This window comes from Nasonia vitripennis, chromosome 2 (genome assembly GCF_009193385.2).
Source record: "Nasonia vitripennis strain AsymCx chromosome 2, Nvit_psr_1.1, whole genome shotgun sequence".
Taxonomy (NCBI): domain Eukaryota; kingdom Metazoa; phylum Arthropoda; class Insecta; order Hymenoptera; family Pteromalidae; genus Nasonia; species Nasonia vitripennis.
Window position 1 is genome coordinate 22,325,599 of NC_045758.1, and position 25,257 is coordinate 22,350,855.

General features: G+C 35.1%; 4 protein-coding genes across 5 annotated transcripts; 3 read left to right on the forward strand and 1 right to left on the reverse strand.

Annotated features, from left to right (window-relative positions):
* Positions 1-4,256: 4,256 nt before the first annotated feature.
* LOC100678155 lies at positions 4,257-12,243 on the forward strand. The gene is made up of 3 exons (XM_003424831.5): positions 4,257-6,909; positions 7,381-11,568; positions 11,694-12,243. The coding sequence occupies exons 1-3, from the start codon at positions 4,622-4,624 to the stop codon at positions 12,019-12,021; spliced, it is 6,804 nt and encodes a 2,267-aa protein (XP_003424879.2). The 5' UTR covers positions 4,257-4,621; the 3' UTR covers positions 12,022-12,243.
* Positions 12,244-12,336: 93 nt separating this feature from the next.
* On the reverse strand, positions 12,337-13,591 carry Cox6a1 (cytochrome c oxidase subunit VIa polypeptide 1). Its single transcript, NM_001172343.1, has 3 exons — positions 13,467-13,591; positions 12,659-12,804; positions 12,337-12,579 (listed from the first exon to the last, which is right to left on the reverse strand). The coding sequence occupies exons 1-3, from the start codon at positions 13,552-13,554 to the stop codon at positions 12,499-12,501; spliced, it is 315 nt and encodes a 104-aa protein (NP_001165814.1). The 5' UTR covers positions 13,555-13,591; the 3' UTR covers positions 12,337-12,498.
* A 367-nt stretch (positions 13,592-13,958) lies between these two features.
* LOC100114107 (40S ribosomal protein S21) lies at positions 13,959-14,979 on the forward strand. Its single transcript, XM_016983114.2, has 4 exons — positions 13,959-14,077; positions 14,175-14,233; positions 14,504-14,639; positions 14,879-14,979. The coding sequence occupies exons 1-4, from the start codon at positions 14,039-14,041 to the stop codon at positions 14,942-14,944; spliced, it is 300 nt and encodes a 99-aa protein (XP_016838603.1). The 5' UTR covers positions 13,959-14,038; the 3' UTR covers positions 14,945-14,979.
* A 3,925-nt stretch (positions 14,980-18,904) lies between these two features.
* Positions 18,905-25,244, forward strand: LOC100118719 (DNA-directed RNA polymerase I subunit RPA1). 2 transcript variants are annotated; one of them, XM_001602567.6, is made up of 9 exons: positions 18,905-19,040; positions 19,399-19,646; positions 19,744-22,027; positions 22,109-23,256; positions 23,336-23,535; positions 23,634-24,332; positions 24,414-24,569; positions 24,668-24,971; positions 25,053-25,244. In XM_001602567.6, the coding sequence occupies exons 2-9, from the start codon at positions 19,463-19,465 to the stop codon at positions 25,196-25,198; spliced, it is 5,121 nt and encodes a 1,706-aa protein (XP_001602617.2). In that variant the 5' UTR covers positions 18,905-19,040; positions 19,399-19,462; the 3' UTR covers positions 25,199-25,244. The 2 variants fall into 2 exon arrangements, with proteins under 2 accessions (XP_001602617.2, XP_016838265.1); XM_016982776.3 differs by having other exon boundaries at positions 18,932-19,055.
* The last annotated feature ends 13 nt before the right edge of the window (positions 25,245-25,257 follow it).

Below are 25,257 nucleotides of genomic sequence, written 5' to 3' on the forward strand. Positions count from 1 at the left end.
CACTTATACGAAGAGTAGGCAATTTTATTTCCCGCGGCGAAGAGTAGCACAGTTCAAGCTTTTAACGCAAAGACTAGCCCTTTTCACAGCTTTGCCGCGAAGACTAATATAGCACTTCTCGCGAAAACACTAACGGGGCTTCATTTTTAAACAATTGATGATATTTACGGATACAAATTATATTACAATAATAGCAAAATAAACAAATCGGATGGTGTAGTGATGTATATTGAGAATTCCATTATTGAAAATACTGAAATTATTGAAATAGGTAAACTTAAAATAATTAATTCAATCATTGAAACTGATAATGGCAATATAGAGATATCAGCACTATACAGATCACATGACATTCCAAAAATTGAATTTATTACCAATTAACCAACAATTACTATATAACAAGAAATACGCTAATAATCACTTAATTATAGGTGATTTTAACATTGACCTACTAAATCTAGATAATATTAGTCAGGAATTTCTGAACAATTTTTTGGATAATGGTTATCTACCGGGATTTTAAGGTATTACTAGACCGTCCGATAGGAATAATAACACTGGAACATGCATTGATAATATATTTACTAAAGCTAAGACAATACACACTTTACATTTTAAATTATTAAGTACAGTAACAGATCATTACCCATTATTTACAGCATAAAAAAATATAGAAGAATCAATAACCCAAATAAATTATGATAAATTAAGTAGCATAGCCAGTAGAGAAAAATGGAGTACAGTATTCTCAATGCATGATCCTAATGTAGCCGTGAATACATTGTTAGAAAAAATAAATAATTGTGTACAACGGGCTACTTTCATAAAGAAATTAAACAATAAACACAATAACAAAGTACCCAGAAGTAAATGAATCACTAAGGCAATACTAAATTCTTGCGAAAGAAAAGAAATACTATACAAATTATGGAAAACTGAACCAAATAATGTGAATCTAAAGATAGAATATCGGAATTATATTAACATTTTAAATAGGGTAATTAAAGAAGCAAAAATAATATATGATAGAGATCAGGTTGTAAAAAATAGTGATAATCCCAGAAACCTGTGGAGAGTAATCAAACAAAAACTAGGTAAAAATGCGAAAAAAGATAGAAATATAAACCAGATTTATGATGATAGGAAAAATTTAATAAATAATCATACAGATATTGCTAACCATTTCAACTCTTACTTTAGTAGCATCGGCAAAACATTCAGTGATCAAATAGTGCAACCAATGAATGTAAACGTCAAATTAGCAAAGATAAATAATAATTCTATTTTTATTACGCCTACTAATTACTTTGAAATTACTGGCATAATTCAAAATATGAAATTAAAGAATGGAGGAGTAGACAACATAAACTCTAAATCACTAAAAACTCTAACACAGTACATAGTAGACCCACTGGTACAAATTATAAATATATGCATAGAAAAATCTATATGGCCGACTGCGTTAAAAAGTGCTGATATAATACCGATACATAAAACTGGAAACAAGAGGAATATAACTAATTATAGACCAATATCTTTAATATCCAACGTAGCAAAGATCTTCGAAAAAATCATTTATAATAGAATATTGAGTTTTATTAGTACATTCAATATTTTATCCAGTAATCAATATGGTTTTGTTAAAAATAGAGGTGCGAAAGATGCTCTGGCAGAAATAACCAAGATTATTTATGAGAAATTAGACAATAGTACCCCGATTGCAATCACTTTTCTCGATCTTGCGAAAGCTTTTGATACGGTAGATAATAAGATACTACTTGATAAACTTTATAACTATGGAATCAGAGGCACGGCACACAAACTTATAACAAGTTATCTGGAAGGTAGAAATCAAAGAGTAAAAATTAATGACTGTATAAGCGAATCCAAAACAATTACTACGGGTGTACCACAAGGTACTATCTTAGGTCCACTGTTTTTTATTATATATGTTAATGATCTCTTGCAAAATATGCCTGCAAATTTAATAATATCATATGCGGATGATACAGCAATTATTTCGACAGATAGTTCTTGGACAGGAGTAGAGGAAAAAATGACTAACTACCTGTATAAAGTATCTAACTGGCTTGCACTAAATAAGCTATCACTAAACATTGACAAAACAGTTTGTATGACTATCGGGAACTACTCTGGTAGCGTACCTAAAGATTTTTTAATACAAATTGATGGCAAAGACATCAAAAGAGTTGAAAATACCAAGTACTTAGGAATTATTTTTGATTATAATATGAAATGGATAAATCATATACAGTATTTAATAAATAAGTTGAAATATATGGTATTTATTTTTAGAAAGATTAATACATTTATGCAAATTAAAACTTTAAAAATGATATATTATACATTTTTTCATAGTGTTATAAATTATGGTATAATAGCTTGGGGGTGGTGCTTACTCCACTGCTACCAATCTATTACAAAGGCTACAAAACAGAATTTTGAAAATCATAAACAAAAATAATTTTGCTCAGGATAATCCATTGAGTATTGGGCAACTATTTGCATATCAATCACTAATATACCACTACAACACATTAAAAGTTAAATTTTTAAATTCAGAAAGCAAAACTAGGAATAAAAGCATTCAGATACCTAGGAGACTTAAGACTATAAGTAATAAGAATAGTTATATTAAAGCCATAGGAGTTTATAATGATCTGCCAAATAACCTAAAAACTTTAAGCTCTAAGAATTATACTTATAAACTAAGAGAATGGGTTAAGTTTCACATGTAAAAAAAAAATCTTTTATAAAATTAATAAAAAATATTGATAATGTATTTATAAATTGCTATGTATTCTGTATACAAATTTTATTAAAACGTTATTAATCAATCTTTCATATTGTAAAACTGTTAAAGTGTAAGTTAGGTACTACATATCTTGAAATAGATTTTATTTTAGTTATAAGGAACTATAGTTAGTAAGTATACCGGCCTCGCGAACAGGTAACTGCGTTTACCTCTGCGGGAATTTTACTATTATGTAAATAATATGTAATTTTTTGTCTGGTTAATAAATAATAATAATTTATGAACGCCGAAGCGGCAAATAATAACATTCTCATTCAAAGAGCCAGCTTATAGTACAAAAATTATTAATTATCATAAGTTTTTCTCATACTACAAAGAGCGTTAGTTTGAGCCATGAAAAGCGCAACTCTTCGCGGCTAATAAATTAGTCTTCGGTGCGAATTCTGAAATGTACTATACTCTTGATTCGTTCTCTCCCGATAAATATCTTTTCATTTCTTATCGCTATATAGATATAAAGAATAGCAAATGAAAATATTTATCAACGCTCTTAGCAGTGCGATAGCTTTCGAGTGTCACTGGATTGACTTGTAATAGCGAAAATTCCGACAATTTTATAAATATATTATGAAAACAAATAAGGTCGTTGAACACACGATCATTTTAGATGTCCCATCCGCGGTCACGAAATTCTTAAAAAAAGGTAAACAACACTCATCATATGGCAGATGGAAACAAATGCCGCATCTCTCGCACGGCTCACGCTTCTGAAATTTAATGATTTGCTTCGTTGTCGCGCCTCTTATATAAATACTTTCCGCGTCCCTTACGAATTCTCTTGTTTCTATATAAAAATACAAAGAAAACCAAAGGTGGGAGAGTCAACCCTTGTTAATAAAAACTCCAACAAATAGATATACTGACGACGTTGCGTTGGTATGGTTCCCAAAACATTCGCATTTCTTATCGCCTTTTTCTATCTCATACTTCACCTTATCGCGAACAACTAAATACTTGCAGAGAGTCGAGTCTCGGACAGACCCGAGTGATGCAATCAGCAATGTGAACATAGGTATTCCGTCCTTCGGCTCGTCAACATGCAGGCAGCACGTTGATGCATCTCGGAGCAAAAACTCTCCTCCGCATGAGCCGAGCCCACGTGCAACAAGTGCCATTGTATCATATCTATAGGACGCTCTCAGGGCTTTCTGCCGGGCACGGCACCCTCCTGCTCCTCTTTCTCTCTCTTTGCTCTGTCGATCTCATCTGTTTTTCAAGGGACAGCGCTGCAGCCGATCGCTATCGTTAATGCTCAGGCGCAGGTCGGTCACTTTCCCATCAGCGAGATGCATAGAGAGCGACAGAGAGAGAGAGAGAGAGAGAGAGAGAGAGAGAGAGAGAGAGAGAGAGAGAGAGAGAGCTAAAGAGAGCGCGAGAAAGAGCGGTGGGGGGAGCGAAGGTATTAGAAGCGCGCCGCGCCGGCAGTTGCTCGCCGGACGCCGGACGCGAAGGAGGTGCTGACTTCTGCTTGTTGGCGCACGCGGCAGTTCGCAAGTCGCTCTATTCGATTGTTTTGCTTCGCTCCGAGCCGCTTTCCGCGAACCCAATAGTGGCTCCGCGGACTCGCGCTCGGCGCTTTGTGAGACAACGAAATTCGCTGTGCTCGTGTAACCTTCGGCATCGCGATCAAGTTATATGTGACTCAGGGCAGAGATGCGCGCGAGATACCGCTGCTGACTCGCGCTTCAATTCTAAGCTTGCATGTAAACAAACGGGGGCGGCGGTGGCCGATGTTGCCAAGTGCGAAGACCACCAGACTCGCCGACAAAGAGGCCCGATGAGGCCATGAACAAGGACAACGAGGACCGGTACTGCGACTACCCCTTCAGGCTGCAGGAAATCTCGGGCCTGCCTTCGGACTTCATCAGGCCCGATGTCCTACCTGTGCGCGAAATCCCTCACAAGACCGATCCGCGCCGCGACCGCAGCCTCCAGCATGTCCTCGATCTTCAGCGCACGTGGGAGGAGAATAACCCTCCGCTCAGAGACAAGCCTGTGAACAACGATATTCCCTGGAAACTGCGACGCATCGACGACATAGACAAAAAGTCTATCAAACTCGCCGACACTGCGCACATGCCCCACTGCCGTGATCCTCGACGCGCTGAAATCGTGAATCCCCGGCCCCGCGAAGGTGAGGCTACCTCCACCGAGCGTCCCAGACCACCAACACCGAACCTGGTTGAAAACTTCCAGATACAGGTGGAGTTGGCAACCTGCCCCATCCTCACCGTCGACCTCACGGAATGGCCGGAAACAGTTCATTCCTACATTGATGTTATACCCCACGAGTGCAACATCCTCCGGGCCGAATTGCTCGCCTCTTCGCCCAAAACGAGCGAGCAACTAGTCGACGTCGACAACGAGAACGTTAACATCCTGCTTGAGACCATGCGCCGGCGCGAAAATAACGACGACGTGGAAATCGTCGAGGACGACGACGTGACCGAGGTCTCGGGCTACAACTCCGGCGACACCACCAAGCCCATGCTCAGCATGAACGACGCGAACCGCGTGTACGACGTCGAGCTTCCGCTGGGGAGCTTCCTCGGGGACGAAGAACTCCCACCCATCCCCGTGGTTAAGCCTGAGCCGAAGGTAGTGCGGCCCGTGCCAAGCTACGACGAGAGCAACATTGATCTGGTTGATCTGTGCGACGACGACGACGAGGACGTGAGGCCCCTGCTGCCGAAGCGCGAACGTAGCTCATCGATAGTGTGCGGTGTTCTCGAAGTCATAACTCTCGACTCGGACGACGACGTCTACGACGACGGAGCTAATAACAGGGGAGATGCCTCGGTGCTGGAAGAAAGTATTACCCCAGCTGAGCAACACATGGATTCGACGTCGAGGGTCTCCGATCGCCCTCGAATTCCAAGCTTCCCTCGGGGCCAACAAGAAAGTGCTGGTCAAGTGCTACTCCCCGCTGCGAGTGGCAATGGTGTCGTGAACAGTAATACTGCGACGGCGAGCCAAAGCCGTCAAGTGCTACTGGACGAAGTTAATTCGATGCATGTCGACGCTGAGATTTGCGAAGTGCGCGATAATGATGCAATAAGCGCAGCGGGCCGAAATCGGACTTGGAGGCATCTCGATGATGCGAGGATTAACGAAGTGCAGAAAGTAGTTGAATTCGACGAAATCTGGGATAGTATGAAGGAAACCGATTGGGCGGACGATTCGATAATTTTCCGCCCGAATAATAACGAAACTGGTGATGGCGATATCAATAGTGATAAGAAAGAACCCGAATTCCAAATGGAATGCGAGACGACAAATGAAGCTCGCGAAAACTTCGATAACGAGCCTTGTCTATTAAATAATAATAAGACTGATGATGACGAGCCAGCGCCACGGCGAATTAGTATAGTAACGAGCGACGCATTCCATGCGCAAAAAAAACTCTTAATCGATGTCATTTCACATGCGAACGACGATATGGGAAATGATTCCGAATATTTAGATATTTTGCCGAGCCCCATGGAGGAAACTAAAAGCCAGCAGACGACACCTGAAAACGTAACTACCGAGCAATTGCAGCGGGTGATAAACGACATGACGAGTGCCAATTATCTTGGCCGATCCATTTTTGCAAATTGTTCCCCGATCGAGGACATTACTCTCGCTTGCCCGGAGAAGAGAAAGACAAGAGAAAAGGGACAAGAGTTTCCGGAGCAGAACAGCGAAGAGGTGCCGGAGCCGCCGGAAAAAGAGCGACGAACAAGTGAACGTAAAGAGTCCCTCGATCAAGACGAAAATACAGTAGTCAGTAAGCCGTCCGAGCAACCGGTGCTCAAAGTAAACACACCCGCCACCGTGCCTAATGTGTCTACCGCGATCAAGCTTTTTCATCAAAGCAAGTCCATGCAATACCTGCCAACTCGGGACAATGCGCCGCCTCTGATGACTTCGACTATCTTCAACTTCGATCAGGCTCTGCTCAACCACCTCATTAATTATGTGAGGAATTTCAATATAGAGAGGTCCAGCATAGAGTTTATGCTCCATGACTACGGAGGACTGTCGGTCACCAGGGCCATGCAGGTTGTTAACGAGACTTTCTGGCGTAACAGGTAGAACATTGCATTGAGCCCCTCCGCGCTTGCTCTGTTTCGCACATTTTAGACGCCGAGCGATTTGAACTTTATACGAGTGGTGTAGTGGGATATAATTATTGGTTTACACTGTTTAGCTTGATAAAGTTGTTTTTAAGTAAAACTTTTTTTGCCCTATAGCAACGTTGCTTTTTAGACAGAATGAAGTTATATCGATGATTCGTTTAATCGTGCCGATTAAAATGAATTAATCATTATAATAAAAGGCATTACTTTGTAGGGTGGATGTTATAAATTTATAATTTTTTTTTTTTTTTAAAGCTTTGTTGGTTGTAATTAATTGCTGAATATACTCTGAGTTTAGTCGAATGTTCAGCATTAATTTGTTAATGTAATATTTTTGATATCTGAATTATTACATCAATTTCACAATGATTTAATAAAACGTAATACAATATTTAATAAATTTACTTCTGTTTTCTTTTTCAGGTATAATCATTGGAGTCACCATGATTGGGATAGATCCATTAGTACTGAATCTTCAGATTTACTCATTAGTGAAGATACCATAGATATTTTACCTCAAGATGATCAAATTGCAAATAATATTGATGCATCATACTTTTTAAAATACCCGGGGCTAAAAGCAAACAAACCAGCAATAGAAAGCGACATGCAAACAATATCCCAGGATTCACGATTTTATTCAGATAATCATGCTCTTCAAACAAATACAAAAATCAGACGAAATACAAACCTGGAATCAAAAACAAGTGAGTTTGATACCATTGGAAGTAAATCAGAAATTAAGAAGATTAAGAAGCGTCATTCTCTTCCTACAGCTATTGATCCTCATACAAACTTTGAATTCCAATCAAGTGTTTTTGATACCATTGAAAGTAACTCAGATATTAAGAAAATTAAGAAGCGTCATTCTCTACCTACAGCTATTGTTCCACAGTGCTATAGTTTTTCAAAGAGGCCACGTTCAAAATCGTATGATTCATGTAACAGCCACAACAAAAGTATTTCACCTATAAAACTTACATTAACGAGAGACCAATCTAATCAACAAAATTGGTTTGCGTCAACTAAAAAGAGTCCCAGTATTTCAGAGTATAATAATCTGGGAAAAAGATCTCATAAATTGAATTGTTTCACAGAAAATGTGAAAACAAGCTGTCATTTAACAATAGGTTTTACTAAAAATCAATCTTGCAGTGACAAAATTGTTCCAGAGCTTGAAAATAATGATTACATTAGCAAACCAATAATTAGTGACAAATTTATTGGCAAGCAAAGTTTAGAGAAACATTTATCACCATTTTTAAAGAGTAGAGTTAAAAGACCACATCAGGTGACTGAAACAGTAGATATGTTACAGTCAAACTTTACCTCAAAACGTCCAAAACTATCTGAACAAGCATTAGATGCAAATATCAACATTAATATCAATTATATAAATAATCATTTAGGTTGTATGAACAAACAAGATATAAAATCTGTTGAATTAAGTCAATCATTCAGTGACTTTTCAAAGAAGGATTTATCAAAGAGCTTTAAAAATAATGTTTCCAATCTCAATATTTCTCTAAGTTATAGTGATACTTGTGAAAAACACAATGTGTTACATATTAGATCAGAGTCTAATGGAAATGTACAAATAGATCACAATTCAAACATTGCAAAGAATAGTCATAAGGTACAAAAGATATCTAGTCCAAAAAGAAAAAAGTCACCTGAACAGAATAAGAGAGGCAAGAGAACATCAGTGGAGATGAATGAAAGAAAAAAAATGAAAATCGGCCAGAAATTTGCAGAAATCTTTGGTGATTCTGATTCTGATGCATTAGAAATCATATGTAGTCCTAGTAATTTTGCTTTATCTGAAAAGGCATTATCCAAAGGTAATTATATTGATTCAGATGATAGTCATCATAGCGATGCTAATTGTGAAACAAATGTCATTGTGAAACAAGTGACATTGAATAAACATGATATAAATGCAACTTTAGAAAAGTTATCTAAGGTCTCAGAGATTGAATCAGTATTGAACACTGCAGAAAAATGCATTAAAATGGCAACTAATGACTTAGTACTAGACCAATCTGAACATTCTTCTAGCTCAATACAAGAAAATCAAGACTTTGAAGAATCACTCAAACTTACCGAATCAAAAACATTAGGTGTAAATGAATCAAGCAAACTTTCTACTAGAGCTGTACATCCAAATAAGTCAGATAAAAATTCTATGTTACTAGAAAAAATAGAAACAAATACAACAATAAATTCTATTGCCAGGCTGATTTCAGAAAAAACATCAAACACTTCATTAAAAACGTCTGAAAACAACATTGAAATCTGTGAATCATCTACAGAACCAGTAACAATCAATGTAAAGGCAAATGAATTAGCAGATAAATGTGTGAGTAAAGTGCAATCTAATGTATCATTTGAACATTTTTCATCAAATACATCCGAAATAAGTTTATCAAAAACAACTGAAATAAATTCACCAACATCAATAACTGAAGAAACTTCATCAAAAGTTACAAGTGAAGATCAAGTTGAAATCCATGAATCAACCACAATCATTGCAAAAACAAACGAATTTGTAGATAAATCTGCAAATACAGTGCAATCGGATCTATCATCTGACAATACTTCATCAAGTACAACATTTGAAGTTACAAGTGAAGATCGAGGACTTTGTAATTTGAATGGTACAAATTGTGATTCAAGTAAAGATGAAACTATGGATCTGCAAGAGGGTGATTTTGATTTCCAAGTGGATAATCGCTCTGTTTGTTCATATGATGACTGTTTATCTTCAGATACTGCGGAATCAGAAGATCTAACTTGTTCATATAGTGTAAAGATCCAAGGTTTAGGAAATGATGAGAGTACTAATAATAGTAAAAAGCCCAAAAATCAGCAACTACTAGTTTCTAAAAGATCTGAAGTCACAGCTGAGCAAAATAATACTTACTGTTTTGAAAAATCACCTACATATATCAATGAATGTGGTATAGAATGTGTTAGGAATGAAATAAGTGATAGCACTGGTGCTAATAATGAAAAAACTAAAGATTTCAATAGTTATAATGCAGAGGGAAGTTTTGACTATGATTCAGATAATCAATTGATTATTTGTGAATCCCCAGTCCAAAACGAAGTATCATCATCAACTATTTCATTTCCTAATCAGAATTCTCCAATAACTTTTGGTAATAGCAATAATATTAATAAAGAAACTTCTTTATTATCAAGCATTGATGCTGCAGAACCAATTAGGACAGGTGCTTCACCAGACAAAACTTTGCTTGCAGATTTAAAAGATCCAAACATTTTAAAAAAGTATAACTTATTTCTAGAAGAAGTACCAAGTGAAACTTTCACTGAGTCAATAGAAAATCAGGAAGAACTAGAAGCATTTGAATCTTTAAAAAAAATAAATGATTACTTAGAAAATGCAACCTATGAAAATATTATAGAAGAACATAGCAATCAATCATTAAATGAACAACTAAAAAATTCAATTGAGGAATTCAAAAAATTCAATATTCATTGCATTGATATTGATGCTGATGAAGTAATTAATGCAACCAAGTCGATAGATAACAGTAATTCAACAGTAAGAAATTTTTCAGGAACCTTTAAAGTAAGGAATATAAATGAATTATTAGAGAAACCACAAACAAATATAGATTCAGCATTATCACAAACAAATATAGATTCTGTAAATGAAAAAACAGCAGGTAAAGTTGTAAAAACACAATCAGAAGAATTTTCAAATATAATAGAATCAATATATAACAGTATATCTTCTTCTCTTGAACAATTAATACTTATAGTGAAATCAATATCTTTTACAAAACAAATTCATAGTCCAGTGGGAATTAAGATTATCCCTAACACTGTCTCTCAACTTAATAATCAATCTTGTGAAAACGTATTACCAGTAAATTTGTCACAATCAACTGCACTTTCAAATAATTCTCGAGTTTGTATTAAACTGGCCTCTAATATGTTCTCAAATGAATTTTCTACCACAGATGATTTGCCAACGATTTACTCTATGGAATCTCCACTTCTAGATACTCTGCAAGTACTAATGCCAGCATTGAGAACCAAAGAAGATGTAGAGAAGTATAAAAAACTTTTAATAAGCAAACTTGATTCGCATTTAGAATTACTTCAAAACATCCCAAGAAAGGACCTCGTAAGATTCAGTGATGATCTTTTGAAATATAACACACTATCTGAAAAGACTTGGGAATTTCAACAATTAATTCTCACCATAATGCAGTGCATTAGTAGACTTATATACTGTGCTGTGGATGAAAATAAACAGCGTATAATACAAATTATTGAAAAAACCATCAACCTGTCAAAGTATAAGCAAGTTTATTTAGGAGAAGCTATAATACTTTATCAAAAGTTGGCAACCCAAGGTCTATGTCATAAGTATATATTTTTATATGATCCTCTAACTATCGAATTTGACGTCGATCGTAGCTCAATGCCTGATAAGGATTTTAAGATGAATGACAGCCAAATGACCATTTATTTTCAACAAATCACATCGTATAGATCACTTCAAAAACTTCCACATTTAGAAGTGAGTGACCTTAAAGTCATAGCCAGCAAGCCGATCACAACTCACCAAATTAATAGGTAATAATAATAAAATTGAACCATTAATTAATAATGTTCTTTTTTACTATTTAAAATAATAGCACTAATAAATAGTTGAAAATCCTTAATTAAAATTTATAATTTAATTCAAATAAATTATTTAGTTTTCAGAGCTTTTCTACAAATAATGTCCAAATGACAGTATCAAATTTACGAAATGCTCAAATCTCACAGCAAGTGCAATACAATCAAACAACATTAATACCAAGCTGTGTACCTCAATCAACTGGTATCCAAGTTCCTCCAGTACCAATGCCAAGAAATCCTTTAATTCAACAAGTATGTTCAACGTGTAAGAAAGCAAGTACTTTGATGATTATTTGCTATTGTAAAAATGTTATATACTGTTCACCGAGCTGCCATAAAAGGGATTGGATTAATCACGCTAAGATTTGTAAAAGTAACATGTTCATGCATCGTCAGTTAAATTAAGTTTTTGTAAGATGTAGTTTTATAGTTATTATAACTGGAAGGTTTTCAAAACTCTCTGTATCATAAGTTGTAACATCTTGTTATATTGTATTTATTGTTGATTTATATAGAAACACGTAAAAAAGTGGTTGAAAACTTTTTTACGTTTAATAAGTTAAAATATTATATTGTAATTAAAAAGAAACTTATTTTTTAATTTTACATTAAAATTAAACATTTTTATAATATTTAATTCTACAATTTATTTATCCTCAAATCCCAATCACGATATTTTATGATGTAGTAAAACAAAACTTATTTAATAATAAAAGAAAATTTGTTTTTCAAGATTTTATTTTTTCTGCTACTTACATGAATGTGCCAAAAAGTACGATTTGCACAGTAATGCAACAATGGAATACATATCTTTAACAATTTGGTTTTATCAATTCATAGCATAGGTAACTTATGTATTAACTATAACAGCTTGCAAATATTTTAATGTTCATATCCAGTTGGCAGAGGATTAACGCGGGGATTGTGGAAAAGAGTATGGTTGCCATCACCCCATGGGAATCTCTAGAACATTATAATTATTCATTTTATTTGATTTATAATATTAAAAACAATTTTTTAAGTAATATAATTTTTATCATACCTTGGTGCGAATTCTCAAATGTTCATATGGAATAAATTCTGGAGGTTCCTCATGTTCTTCATTCAGATATACATTCAAAAAACCAAGAGTTAATACTACAGGTACACCAAAAAGACTCAAATTTCTCCACATATTATATGCAGCCTCTGAAAATGACAAAAGATAAAATATTATAATAACATTTTCACATAACAAATTCAATAGGTCATTACAAGCTATTTTTATTTCTTTTATTAAGAACTGTATTTTATCATTCTAATATTATCTAATGAAAAAAATATTGTAATTGCTGTTTATTACAAAAGCATTAATATTGAAGATGAAAATTGACGTAAAAAAGTAAAATTTTGTTTATAAGCTCGTGATGAGTATATGAACATACATTATACATGACAAATAGAAACAGATAATCTTAGTTAAGACATATAATATTGAAATAAAATTTTCCAAAATATAAATTTATAAATAATGCATACAAAAGATGACACATATATAAACTAAGTTCACAAATGAATTATAGTTATAACCAAACAATATTATTATGTAACTATAGGGTCTCTAGTACTCAAAATTTGGATTTCAAACAAAAAAATGATGATACTTCTTGTACTGAATTATAATGATAAGCACAATGAGATTTCAGAACTGATGAAAAGTAAAAGAATACAGTACTTAATTTTATTATTCGTAGACAGAGCGAGATAAGAATGAAGAACTCTGAATACATTTGGTTATATAGCTTATGACGTTGGGTGAAGTATTCAATTTATTAGATGCATAGAGCGTTGCGAGTAAACTGTTTACTTACGAATCTTTTGCGGGTCTCCATGCGATGAATAATTTCTGGTAAATAGTTTTTGTGCAATTGCACGACGAAGGATTACAGATGCAGCCATGTTTGCTTCTGATCTGAGCAGAAAACACCTCTATACCTTTCAGCTCCTCTTCTCGAGTTTCAGTTCTGCCAACAATACTTACTAAGTACTATCTTCATATCTGACAACTGATGTGAACTGTCCCGAGTCCGCTATCGATGTCCATGATATGAGTAATATAAGATAATGGAATGATTAGAGAAACATACATTAAGGGCCCTCGGAGTATAGATATATAACTGTACAGAAAGGGTATAGCAAATAATTACATGTATAATTTTCAGCCTGATCGATGCACTGGTTGATTCAAAAGTTGGAATGGCAAGGTATCGCTATAATTTCTCTCGTTTATCGGCCCTTAACTATATTTCTTTGAATTTTTTAATGGATTACTGTCTACTGATATATTTTTTGAATTTTTTTACCTTTGAGTTGGTGCAAGTGTCTTGCGCTCGAAAGACTGAAGTCGAAAGTTCGAGAAATCGACGTTCGATTCTGTCTATTTATGCTCCCTTCTTTCCGGTTTGCATCGACGCACGAGCAGGTATATTACTGCTATAATTTGTTGATTTATTATGGTTTAACAATATAAAATAATTATTGAAAGTATCAAAAGTTAATGTATTGATATTCTTTTTTAGACAGTAAAAATGGAAAACGACGCAGGAGAATTCGTTGACTTGTACTGCCCAAGGAAATGGTGAGTAACGCACGTGGTTTTCGTGTCATTGTTGCCCATTGCAATGCACAATTAGAAGTAATTGCATTTTTTAGTCGTGTGAAAAGTCAGTTTTGATATTTTTGGCCTAATAATCTCAGTATTATAATTTTGCATCATTAGCTTTATTTTATTCTTCGTTTCGAGGTTGAGGTTATGTCTGATAGAATCGCTTGTTGGTTACACGTTGCATCTACTATATCTAGGAAAGAGAAATTCATGATCATAATGATTATTAAAAATTGTTTGCAGCTCTGCGAGCAACCGTATCATCCACGCCAAGGATCATGCTTCTATCCAAATGGCATTAGCTGATGTTGACCCAACCACGGGACGCATGACAGACACCTACAAAATGTATGCTATCTGTGGAGCTATCCGTCGCATGGTAAGTTTGATAATTTAGTTACTTTTTAGAAATATTCGGTATTTAAAAAAAGTTCCAAACCTGCGTATATTTATATAATTGAATAATTTACCATAACTTAGTTTTGTTATTGGATTATCCCTCTATTTATTAATATTTAACGCGGTACATTGAAATCTATATAAAATATTATTGATATTATGAATGTAGCAACTTCAATAAGTTACATACAAACTAATTTATTGCAATTATTTTTTCAGGGTGAATCTGATGACTGCATTGTTCGTCTTGGAAAGAAAGATGGAATTTTGGCGAAAAACTATTAATTTAAAGAAATGAAAAAATAAATTTTTTAAAAATATTTATCACTTGTATTTATTCTTTATTGTCTTCTTTTATATTTATATCAAATAGCCTACATATAAGTTGTTTTACTATACCAGCAGCGCCGTTCAAAAAGAGTTGACATGTGTAAAAATTCATTGAAAGTTATAATGTTTTAAATTTTGTAATTAATGTAACATAGTAGTAACTAGCTGATTGAATGTATACATTTTGAAAAATTAGCCTGTTTAGTATTATAAATGCATTCATTTTTTATACGATTTTAATGCAGATATTAAAAATATCAAATGAACTTAAAATCAGAATAAAAGATATGCAATAAGTTATTCACTTTAATTTTACAATATTTTATAAGACTATTCATTTTTAGACTTTTAAACTAAAAATTTATAAATACCAGATAACAGTGTATACTTTTACACAAAGTTTTGAAAGCGTTATGCTATCTATTAAATTTATTTATTTATTCATCCAGAGTAATAAATACATGTTATAGTTAACTCCAAGATATACTTGGTATATCTGGGTTAACTGACATCCTATAGAGGTAGACACAGCTACCTGTACATAGGTCTGGTATATACTTAATAAAAAGATCTTACAAAACTAACTTACAAACTAAAAACTAACAAAATGAAAATCTTACTAAAATTGCACTCTTTTTTTTTTTTTTTGTTAGTTTACAATATATGAGTACTGATCCATTTCTTTACCTTTTTCTTACTATAATTTTCTTACTAGATGTTTTAGATTTGGATTAGATTTAGGTAGTCAATTAAATACTTGTATCGCTCTAATATGATTATTCTTATCAGTAACAGCTTTAGAGCATTTTGGCGGTTTAATAAGTTTGTTTCTAGTTATACTATTTGATGTCATATGCCGATTCTTAAGTTCATTATAGTGATAGATAACACATTCATAAGCGAAAATTTGTTTAAGGTTTACTGGATTATTTTGATCAAATTTATTTTTGTTTATAATTTTTAATATTCTATTCTGTGATCTTTGTAATAATTCTAGGTTGTTTTTGTACGCACCACCCCATGCAATGTTTCCATAGGTTATTATGCTGTGGAAAAATGCATAGCTAAAAATACATACTTATCTCATTTTAAATTGAAATCAAAATTAATACCCAGATACTTATACTGTTCAACTCTGTTCAGTTCATTACCCTGTATAAATATTTTTATATCATTCTTTTTTGGAACACTATCACAGTAATTATCGAATGTCATATATACAGTTTTACTTATATTAAGAGATAATTTATTAAGCAACAACCAAGTAGATATATCCTCTAGGTACATATTCATTTTATTTTCGACTTTGGTCCAAGTAGCATCAGTTGTATAAATAGCTGTATCATCAGCATATGAGATTGTACTTTCAGTCCTATCTACAAGCAGGTCATTGACATATATTATAAATAAAAGTGGACCAAGAATTGTCCCTTGTGGCACTCCCGTAATTACTGTCTCATAACGGCTGTCCGCTGTTCCTATTTTAACTTTTTGTTTTCTATTACATAAGTAACTATTATTTTGTGCGCTTTACCCCTTATACCGTAGTTATACAGTTTGTCTAGTAAAATAGCATGATTGACAGTATCAAAAGCTTTAGACAGATCTAGAAAGGTAATTGCTATTGGTTTGCTTTTGTTTAGTTTACTGTAAATTATGTTCGTGATATAACTTAGAGCATCTTTGGTCCCTGTATTTTTTCTAAAACCATATTGATTTTTGGCTAGTAGATTAAATTTGTCAAAGAAGGATTGGAATCTGTTATATATTATTTTTTCTAATATTTTTGCTAAATTAGATATTAACGATATTGGTCTATAGTTAGTTATCTCCATTTTGCTACCATATTTGAAAATGGGAACTACCTCCGCTGATTTCAAGGCATCCGGCCATATTGATTTATCTATACAAAGATTAAATAATATGTGTGTTAATGCATTAACAATTAAAGGTGATAGTACTTTCAGAGCTTTGGAGGGAATATTATCAAGTCCACCATTTTTCATAGTCATATTCTGAATAATTTGCAGTATTTCTGAGTTATTAGTTAGTTTGATAATAAGATTGTATTATTGTTTATGGGAGGTAATTGTAATTTTTTACCCTGTGGGTTAATAATTTTGTCGCTTAAGTCTTTTCCTATTTTACAAAAAAAGGAATTCATGTAGTTGGCAATTTGTATCGGTTCTTCAATTGTACAGTTTTTATCTATCGCTATTTTATTAATTGTTGTATCCTTTTGCGAGTTTGTTCCTAACTTATTCTTAATGTGTTTCAAAAGTTGTTTAGTATTGTTAGTGTTATTTTTAAAGAAATTTCTATCATGCCTAAGCTTTGCTTCATAAATCAGCTTATATCTAGCCTCTTGGTATAGTTCTTATACTCTACTTTAATATTATTATTATTTGATTCTTTGCGCATTTTTTTGTATAATTGTTATTTTTTCTCGCACGAGACCATGATAGCTTTAGTGATCCATTCCTTTCTTGGAGTTTTTTTTACTTATTTTCATATTAATCAGACTTTTAGATTTTTCTAAGCAATCCTGTATCTCGTTTATTAAGTAGGCTGTAGCGGAGTTGGGATCATGCAATGTTTCTATGATATGCCAATTTTTACTGCTAGCTATCCTCTGTAGTTTAATAGTGTAATTATAATAATGGCGAACAATCTCTTTTTTTGATTTAGGTGGTTTATTCAGCTTTAAGAAGATTGGGTAATGGTCGGTAAATGGGATCATAAGTTTGAATGATTTAGTGTCAATAGATTTAGTTTTTATATAGATATTGTCAATGCATGTTCCGTTTCCACTACCGTTCTCAGGTCTTGTCGTGTGTCTAAATCCTGGGGCAAAACCCTTTTCTAACATGTTATTTAATACTTCTTGGCTATAATTATCTTCTTTCATAATATCTATGTTAAAGTCACCAATTATTAAGTGATTTTTAAGATTTTTTTTTATATAGACGTATATGTTTTTAAGTTTGCTATGAATTCTAGAGAAGAGAGATCATGGCATCTGTATAAAGATGATAATTGAACATTGCTATTGTTACTTTTGTAAAAAACTACTGTTGTTTCTGATATACCATCCTGTATATAAACTACTACCCCATGATTTTGATTTATTTTACCATTATTGTAATACAATTTATAACCGTTTAGTGCAAAAATTTGGCAATTAAACATCTTCCACGTTTCTGTACATACTATTATGCTAGGTTTAATCTTCAAACTCTTAATAAAAATTTCCAATTTATTAAAATTGGCATTTAGTAGACTTCTGATATTTAGATGCAAGATATAACTGTCATTTTTGTATAAATTCTTATTAAGAGTTTTCAGATCAGGATATGAAATTTCTTCCTGTAATACTTCTTTTTATAGCTCTTCAATTTTTTTTTACATATTAAATTATGCAAAAGAAGTACCCCGCATGGATATTAAAATGATGAATTAAAAAATGATTCAATTGAGCATTTCAATTATAAGTAATGGCTATTTTTGGAATCGTTTGTAAGTAAATAGTACTTATTCAATCAGTTCATCTGAGATATCGCAGTATTATATCAATAATTAACTAGGGAGGTATATTAATACTAAATTCTAAACTGCATATCATTAATGAAATTAACAAGTTAGTGTTACCATATAAGTATTATGGACATCCATATTCTAATATTTTGTAAACTTTTGTGGTTTTTAATTCAACTTCAAATCTCTCGAAGTTCGCATGATCTCGCGCCGAAGGCCTGATGCAGTCTGGCCGAAATCGCTGATTCGCCTATATATAAGTATCCCGTATATTTGGTGATATTCTTAAAATACGTAGGGATTTTTGTTCATAAATCTCTAGATGATTTCATGTTTTCACCCATAGCATGCTCCGGGTCTCCGGTCTCATCCTCGCTTATGCATATATATATATGTATAGTCACTACTCGCTAGTCGCTATAGAGTGGGACACGTGCCTATCTTGGTGTCATTTATAACCTCACCGGTATTTGCGTTTACCAAAACACGAAAAACGAAATAATGTCAAAAAGTTATAGTGAGTTAATAAGGGGTTTGTTTATCCATTATGTCCTACAATTTTCAAAATTATTTTAAGATAACTTGAATAAAAGAGAATCTCTGAATTACACGCGTAATATTCATTGGATACTGAAACTGAATGTTCTTTTGTATCTACTATAATTTTAAACACTTTTTGAATATCGTTGTAATATATTTAAATAATGTCACTGTAAATATTTTACTGAACATCATGACTCAAAATTACATGAGTAGTGATTCTTACAAAATATTTACATTTTTCATTGCTATTTTGATTTTGAATTGTCACAGTTATAATTAAAATCATAAAAATAGTTAAACTTCTTATAAAAACATAATTTAAAATTTTTCAGGTTTTGTATTTAAAATTTAGACTTCTCTTGAAAGTAGTTGTGGTCAGCAACTTATAAATCCAAAATGAGTAAATACCAAAAATCTGGTTTTCGGATGACAGTGAAACATCTGGATCCAAAAAGTCTTGCATTTTCAGTTTTTACTGCTGATGATATAAAGAACTTAAGCGTGAAAAAGATTACTACCCCTGATTCCTTCAATGTACTTGGTCATCCATTAATTGGTGGATTGCATGATCCTGCTTTAGGTAAGTTTTGTTATTGAGCATCTATGAATTTTATTATTGAAAAAAGATAAGATAATCTTGGTATATTAATAATAATAAATTTGTATATTTTCTTCAGGACCTTTGACAGATACATCAGATCCATGTAGAACATGTGGTTGCAATGTATACAAATGTACAGGACATTTTGGCCATATAGATTTGCCAATGCCTGTGATAAATCCTTTATTTCATAAAGCATTGCAAACATTACTAAAACTAGCTTGCTTAAATTGTTTCTCATTACAAATACCTCCTCTTGCAAAGTTACTGTTATCTGCTAAATTGACTCTTCTCCAAAGAGGGTATTTCAGTCATATTGAGGGATTTGAGCAAGAAGTAATGTCACAGATTGCAGATTCAAATGATGGTCAAGGAGCTGATATTGAATATGTTCGAGATCAAATTAATGCAGGTCTGCAAAAAGTTCTCGAAGTAACAAGATTTAAGAAAAGTTATAAAATTGCAGACTTTAACACAAAAAATACTAATATGCAATGGCATCTCTATGTCGACAGTTTTTTGAAGCAGTATAGTGCTGGTAAAAAATGCATTCATTGCCACGAGGCTATATCAAAAATCACAGTTTTAAAAAACAAAATAATGATACAGAGAGTTTTGCAAAATGCTGATAAAAATGAAAGTCAAGGTGTTGTTCACAAATTAGAACAAGTTTTTTTGATGCCAGATCAAACCAAAGAATATATGCAGAAGCTATGGCAGAATGAAGAGGAAACTCTAAAAGTAATATTTCCTTGCTTGAATAATTTGACTATAAAAAATCCTACGGATGTTTTCTTCTTTGAAGTTATACCCGTATTGCCACCCATAGTTAGGCCTGTGAACTTTTTAGATGGGCAATTGATTGAACACCCTCAAACTCAAGTTTATCGATCAATCATCATTAATTGTCTTACTTTGAGGAACATCATTCAAGCTATTCAAGATGGTGACACAAGTAGATTGCCAGATGCTGGCAAACTTGTTTACAACAACACAAGAGGTAGTTCTGCCATTGAAAAATTGCACAATGCATGGCAAGAGCTGCAAGCAAATGTTGACCACTTGATTGATCGTGATATGAGTAAAACCACTGAATCTGCTAACTGCCAAGGATTGAAGCAGGTTATTGAAAAGAAACAAGGAGTCATACGTATGCACATGATGGGTAAAAGAGTAAACTACGCTGCTCGATCTGTCATCACACCAGATCCTAATTTGAACATAGATGAGATTGGTATTCCTGAAGCTTTTGCCACCAAACTCACATATCCAGTTCCTGTCACACCTTGGAATGTTGCAGAGTTAAGGCAATTGATACTGAATGGACCCGATGTCCATCCTGGAGCTGTGATGATTGAAGGAGATGATGGCTTTATTACAAGACTAACAGCAGAAAATTATGTACAAAGGGAAGCCATTGCCAAACGACTCTTGACAGTGACTGAGAAGGCCAACAAATTTTTTCACGGTGTCAAAATTGTTCATCGACACTTGCAGAATGGAGACATGCTCTTGTTAAATCGCCAGCCTACTCTTCACAAACCCAGTATTATGGCCCACAAAGCTCGTATACTCAAGGGAGAGAAAACTTTGCGTCTCCATTACGCCAACTGCAAAGCCTATAACGCTGATTTCGACGGAGACGAGATGAACGCGCATTTTCCTCAGAACGAACTGGCCCGCGCCGAAGGCTACTACATCGCCAATGTGTCAAATCAGTATTTGGTACCCAAGGACGGAACACCACTGAGTGGTTTAATTCAGGATCACATGATAGCCGGTGTCAGACTGAGCCTGCGTGGAAAGTTTTTCGAGAAGGAAGATTACATGCAACTCGTCTTTTCCGCCCTGTCTGTAATTCAGGGTAACCTGATTCTGCTCCCTCCGGCCATTATAAAGCCCATACCGATGTGGTCCGGCAAGCAAGTGATCTCTACTATCATCATCAACATTATCCCTCGTGGCAAGGCGTTGATCAATCTCACCGCCGGCGCTAAGATCGGAGCTCACGAGTGGCAGGTGACAAAACCACGACCTTGGAAATGTGGCGAGGAGTTCAAGAATCCCAAAACCATGTCCGAATCCGAGGTCATCATCCGCAACGGTGAACTGCTCTGTGGAATATTGGATAAGAAACACTATGGTGCTACTCCATTCGGTCTTATTCACTGCGTTTTCGAGCTGTACGGTGGAACCACGTCGAGCAGGCTTTTGAGCGCTTTTGGCAAGGTGTTCCAATCTTATTTGCAGAGGATCGGTTTCACTTTGGGTATCGAGGATATTCTGGTGAAACAAAAAGCTGATAAGAAACGTACTGAAATCATCAGCGAGTGTAGGAAAATCGGAGAGAGCATTCACAAGTAAGGAAAAATTAAAGTTGTATTTTTATTAATTACTTCAAGTAATGCAGAATGCGGTAGTCATTGATGATTTTTTTACAGATCTATATTGGAAGTCCCAGAAGACACCCCGATGGAAATTGTGACGGCCAAGATGGAGGAGTCCTACTGGAGCAATCCGAAATTCCGTGCTCAGGTAGACAGAAAGTACAAGACTGCCCTGGACGTCTACACGAATAACATAAATAAGACTTGTCTACCAGCCGGTCTCATCAAGACCTTCCCCGAAAATAATCTCCAGCTGATGGTACAATCCGGTGCCAAAGGTTCAACTGTTAACACTATGCAGATCTCCTGTCTCCTGGGACAGATCGAGTTGGAGGGCAAACGTCCGCCGCTGATGATCAGCGGTAAGAGTCTGCCGAGTTTTCCGGCTTACGATCCCGCGCCGAGAGCCGGAGGTTTTATCGACGGCCGCTTCATGACCGGTATCCAGCCCCAGGAATTCTTCTTCCATTGTATGGCCGGACGTGAAGGTCTCATCGATACCGCCGTCAAGACCAGTAGATCCGGTTACTTGCAGAGGTGTCTGATCAAGCACATGGAAGGCTTAATGATTAACTACGACGCGACGGTTCGCGATTCTGATGGCAGTCTCGTGCAGATCTACTACGGCGAGGACGGCCTAGATATCCTCAAGTCCCGCTTCCTCAACGACGAGCAGTTCGAGTTCCTTGTGGAAAACCGTAACGCCATTGCGGATGAACAGCTGCTCAAACAGCTCAAGGCCAACGCTGACCCACAGAAGATCAGTAAGCTCGTGAAGAAGATTCACAAATGGGAGAAACGCCATGGAAGTTCTCTGGTTAAAAATCGCACGAGTGCGTTCACCAAGTTCTCTGCAGAGCACGCCAAACCCGATAGTTCCAAGAACAAGATCATCATACCTGCGTGTGGTAGAAGTAAGGCGTCGCTGTCACTCATGAAGAAGTGGATTCGAACCGATGACGAGACCAAGAACATGTACAGATCGCAATGCGACAGGTGTCCCGACCCCTTAACTGCGAAGTATCGTCAGGACTTGGACTTCGGTGTGCTTTCGGAGAAGCTCGAGAGTTTGATCGATAATTACCTCAAGAAAAAGTCTGGTTCGTTCACGACCAGTATCGGCAAAGAGGAGTTGCGCGAAGTCTTGTGCGCAAAGGTCATGAATACATTGTGCCCGCCTGGTGAACCCGTTGGGTTATTAGGTAAGGATCATTGATTTTCTTTTTCATGCTTTTTTTATTGTTGATTCGGTAATCTATAGGAGAATTTTTATATTCGTAGCTGCGCAATCCATTGGTGAGCCTTCGACTCAGATGACACTGAACACCTTTCATTTCGCTGGTCGTGGTGAAATGAACGTCACCCTCGGTATTCCAAGGTTGCGAGAAATCTTGATGATGGCCTCGAAAAATATCAAAACTCCGAGTATGGAAATACCCTTCAAGAAAGATTTACCAAATCTTACGAAACAGGCAAACAAGGTATTGATTTCATTTTGCAATAGGCACGCTTTGTACATTACCGTAACAAGCATCAGCCGCATCAACAAATTAACTAATAAAAATTTATAAATTTGTAGGTGAGGCTGAAGTTAACCAAATGCTACATAGCGAATGTGCTGAAGCATATCAAAGTCGAGCGAAAACTGGTGCACCAGCCCCAAAGACAGATGCAGTACACGATCACAGTTGAGTACCTGCCTCACAGGTACTACAAGAACGAGTTTGGAGTTCATCCGAAAGACATAATCACGAAGACTGAGAGGTTATTCTTCCGCGAGATATTCCGAGATATAAAGAAGGCTGCCAAGTCAACTGGTTCGATCGTCTACTTCAACGAGGAAAAGAGACAGACAAAGAACGAAGACTCGAAGCTGGACGAGGATGACGCAGGCGCAGAGGATGAACCCAAGTCGCGAGGCAGGTTTGACCTAGGAGAGATGCATGAGTCCTCAGACGAGGAAGAGGTAGCCGATGACGCGGACGCGACAACTGCCAGGTCTGTTTCACGTCATCAAGAGAATCGCGAGTACGACGACCCTGAAGAAGAAGAGGAAGAACCCGAAGAAGCGGATAACGACAACGAGAACGAAAATGACAAGGTGAATAATGCACCGGCTGCAAATAAAGATGATGACGATAACTTTAGGGTGTCGATGCATGGCATCAATAGGATACAATACGAGCAGAGGAAGCTCGATATCGTTAACATGTACGTACACGCGCTTGACTACGACTACGATGCCGAGAAGAATCAGTGGTGTAAATTAAAGTTCTGGGTAAGTAGAAATTAGTTTTAAATTATACTATACATTTATAATGTATTTTTAATGAGTTAAAATGTTGAATATTTACTTTAGTTACCTATCAAATTGACGAATATTGACATGCCTACGATACTTCGAAATGTTGCCAATAAAGTAGTTTTATGGGAGACGCCAGCTATCAAGAGAGCATTTACTTTCCAAAATCCAAGTGGTGAAACGATATTGAAAACGGATGGAATTAACGTCGTGGTATGTATATTTTTTATAGTTCATAGTTCATTAAAGTTACTGCATCGTTACAATTTCTACAAAGAATTAAATAACCGTTGATCTTTTTTTTTATAAAGGAAATGTTCAAATACAATGAGATCTTGGATTTACATAGGCTATACTCTAACGATATTTATGGCATATCTCAAACTTATGGCATTGAGGCAGCAAATAGAGTTATAGTGAAGGAAGTCAAAGATGTGTTCAAAATGTATGGAATCACGGTTGATACAAGACATCTATCACTGATTGCCGATTATATGACATTTGAAGGACGATTTCAGCCTCTCAGTCGTAAGGGTATGGAAGATTCTGCTTCTCCACTACAGCAAATGAGTTTCGAGAGCTCTCTTAATTTCTTGAAAAATGCCACACTTCAGGGTAAGAGTTTATATATTTTTGTTTATCTTTGAATAAATGATTTTATGGGAAAACTGGAGCTAAGAGATTTTTTATCTTTAGGTAAAAACGATGATTTAACATCCCCGTCGAGTCGATTGATGTTGGGTCAGCCTTGCAACTCTGGTACAGGCGCTTTCTCGTTAATGGTAGATATTCAACAACAAATTAGCCAACTGCATTTGCAACCTTTACCTGCTGTGAGTTGATACCGTTAGTTCAATTTATGAAAATAAAATTATTTTTATATGTAAATTTTTAAAGCTAT

Excerpts from the sequence above, each read along its gene's own strand:
- LOC100678155 (XM_003424831.5), top strand. The coding sequence starts at position 4,622 with ATGAACAAGGACAACGAGGACCGGTACTGCGACTACCCCTTCAGGCTG. Across the intron at positions 6,910-7,380 it reads GAGACTTTCTGGCGTAACAG|GTATAATCATTGGAGTCACC; the intron begins GTAGAACATTGC and ends TTTCTTTTTCAG. Across the intron at positions 11,569-11,693 it reads ACAACTCACCAAATTAATAG|TTTTCAGAGCTTTTCTACAA; the intron begins GTAATAATAATA and ends TAAATTATTTAG.
- Cox6a1 (NM_001172343.1), bottom strand. The coding sequence starts at position 13,554 with ATGGCTGCATCTGTAATCCTTCGTCGTGCAATTGCACAAAAACTATTT. Across the intron at positions 12,805-13,466 it reads TGGAGACCCGCAAAAGATTC|AGGCTGCATATAATATGTGG; the intron begins GTAAGTAAACAG and ends TGTCATTTTCAG. Across the intron at positions 12,580-12,658 it reads ATTTGAGAATTCGCACCAAG|AGATTCCCATGGGGTGATGG; the intron begins GTATGATAAAAA and ends ATAATGTTCTAG.
- LOC100114107 (XM_016983114.2), top strand. The coding sequence starts at position 14,039 with ATGCTCCCTTCTTTCCGGTTTGCATCGACGCACGAGCAG. Across the intron at positions 14,078-14,174 it reads TTGCATCGACGCACGAGCAG|ACAGTAAAAATGGAAAACGA; the intron begins GTATATTACTGC and ends ATTCTTTTTTAG. Across the intron at positions 14,234-14,503 it reads TTGTACTGCCCAAGGAAATG|CTCTGCGAGCAACCGTATCA; the intron begins GTGAGTAACGCA and ends AATTGTTTGCAG.
- LOC100118719 (XM_001602567.6), top strand. The coding sequence starts at position 19,463 with ATGAGTAAATACCAAAAATCTGGTTTTCGGATGACAGTGAAACATCTG. Across the intron at positions 23,536-23,633 it reads TTACGAAACAGGCAAACAAG|GTGAGGCTGAAGTTAACCAA; the intron begins GTATTGATTTCA and ends ATAAATTTGTAG. Across the intron at positions 24,570-24,667 it reads CGGATGGAATTAACGTCGTG|GAAATGTTCAAATACAATGA; the intron begins GTATGTATATTT and ends TTTTTTATAAAG.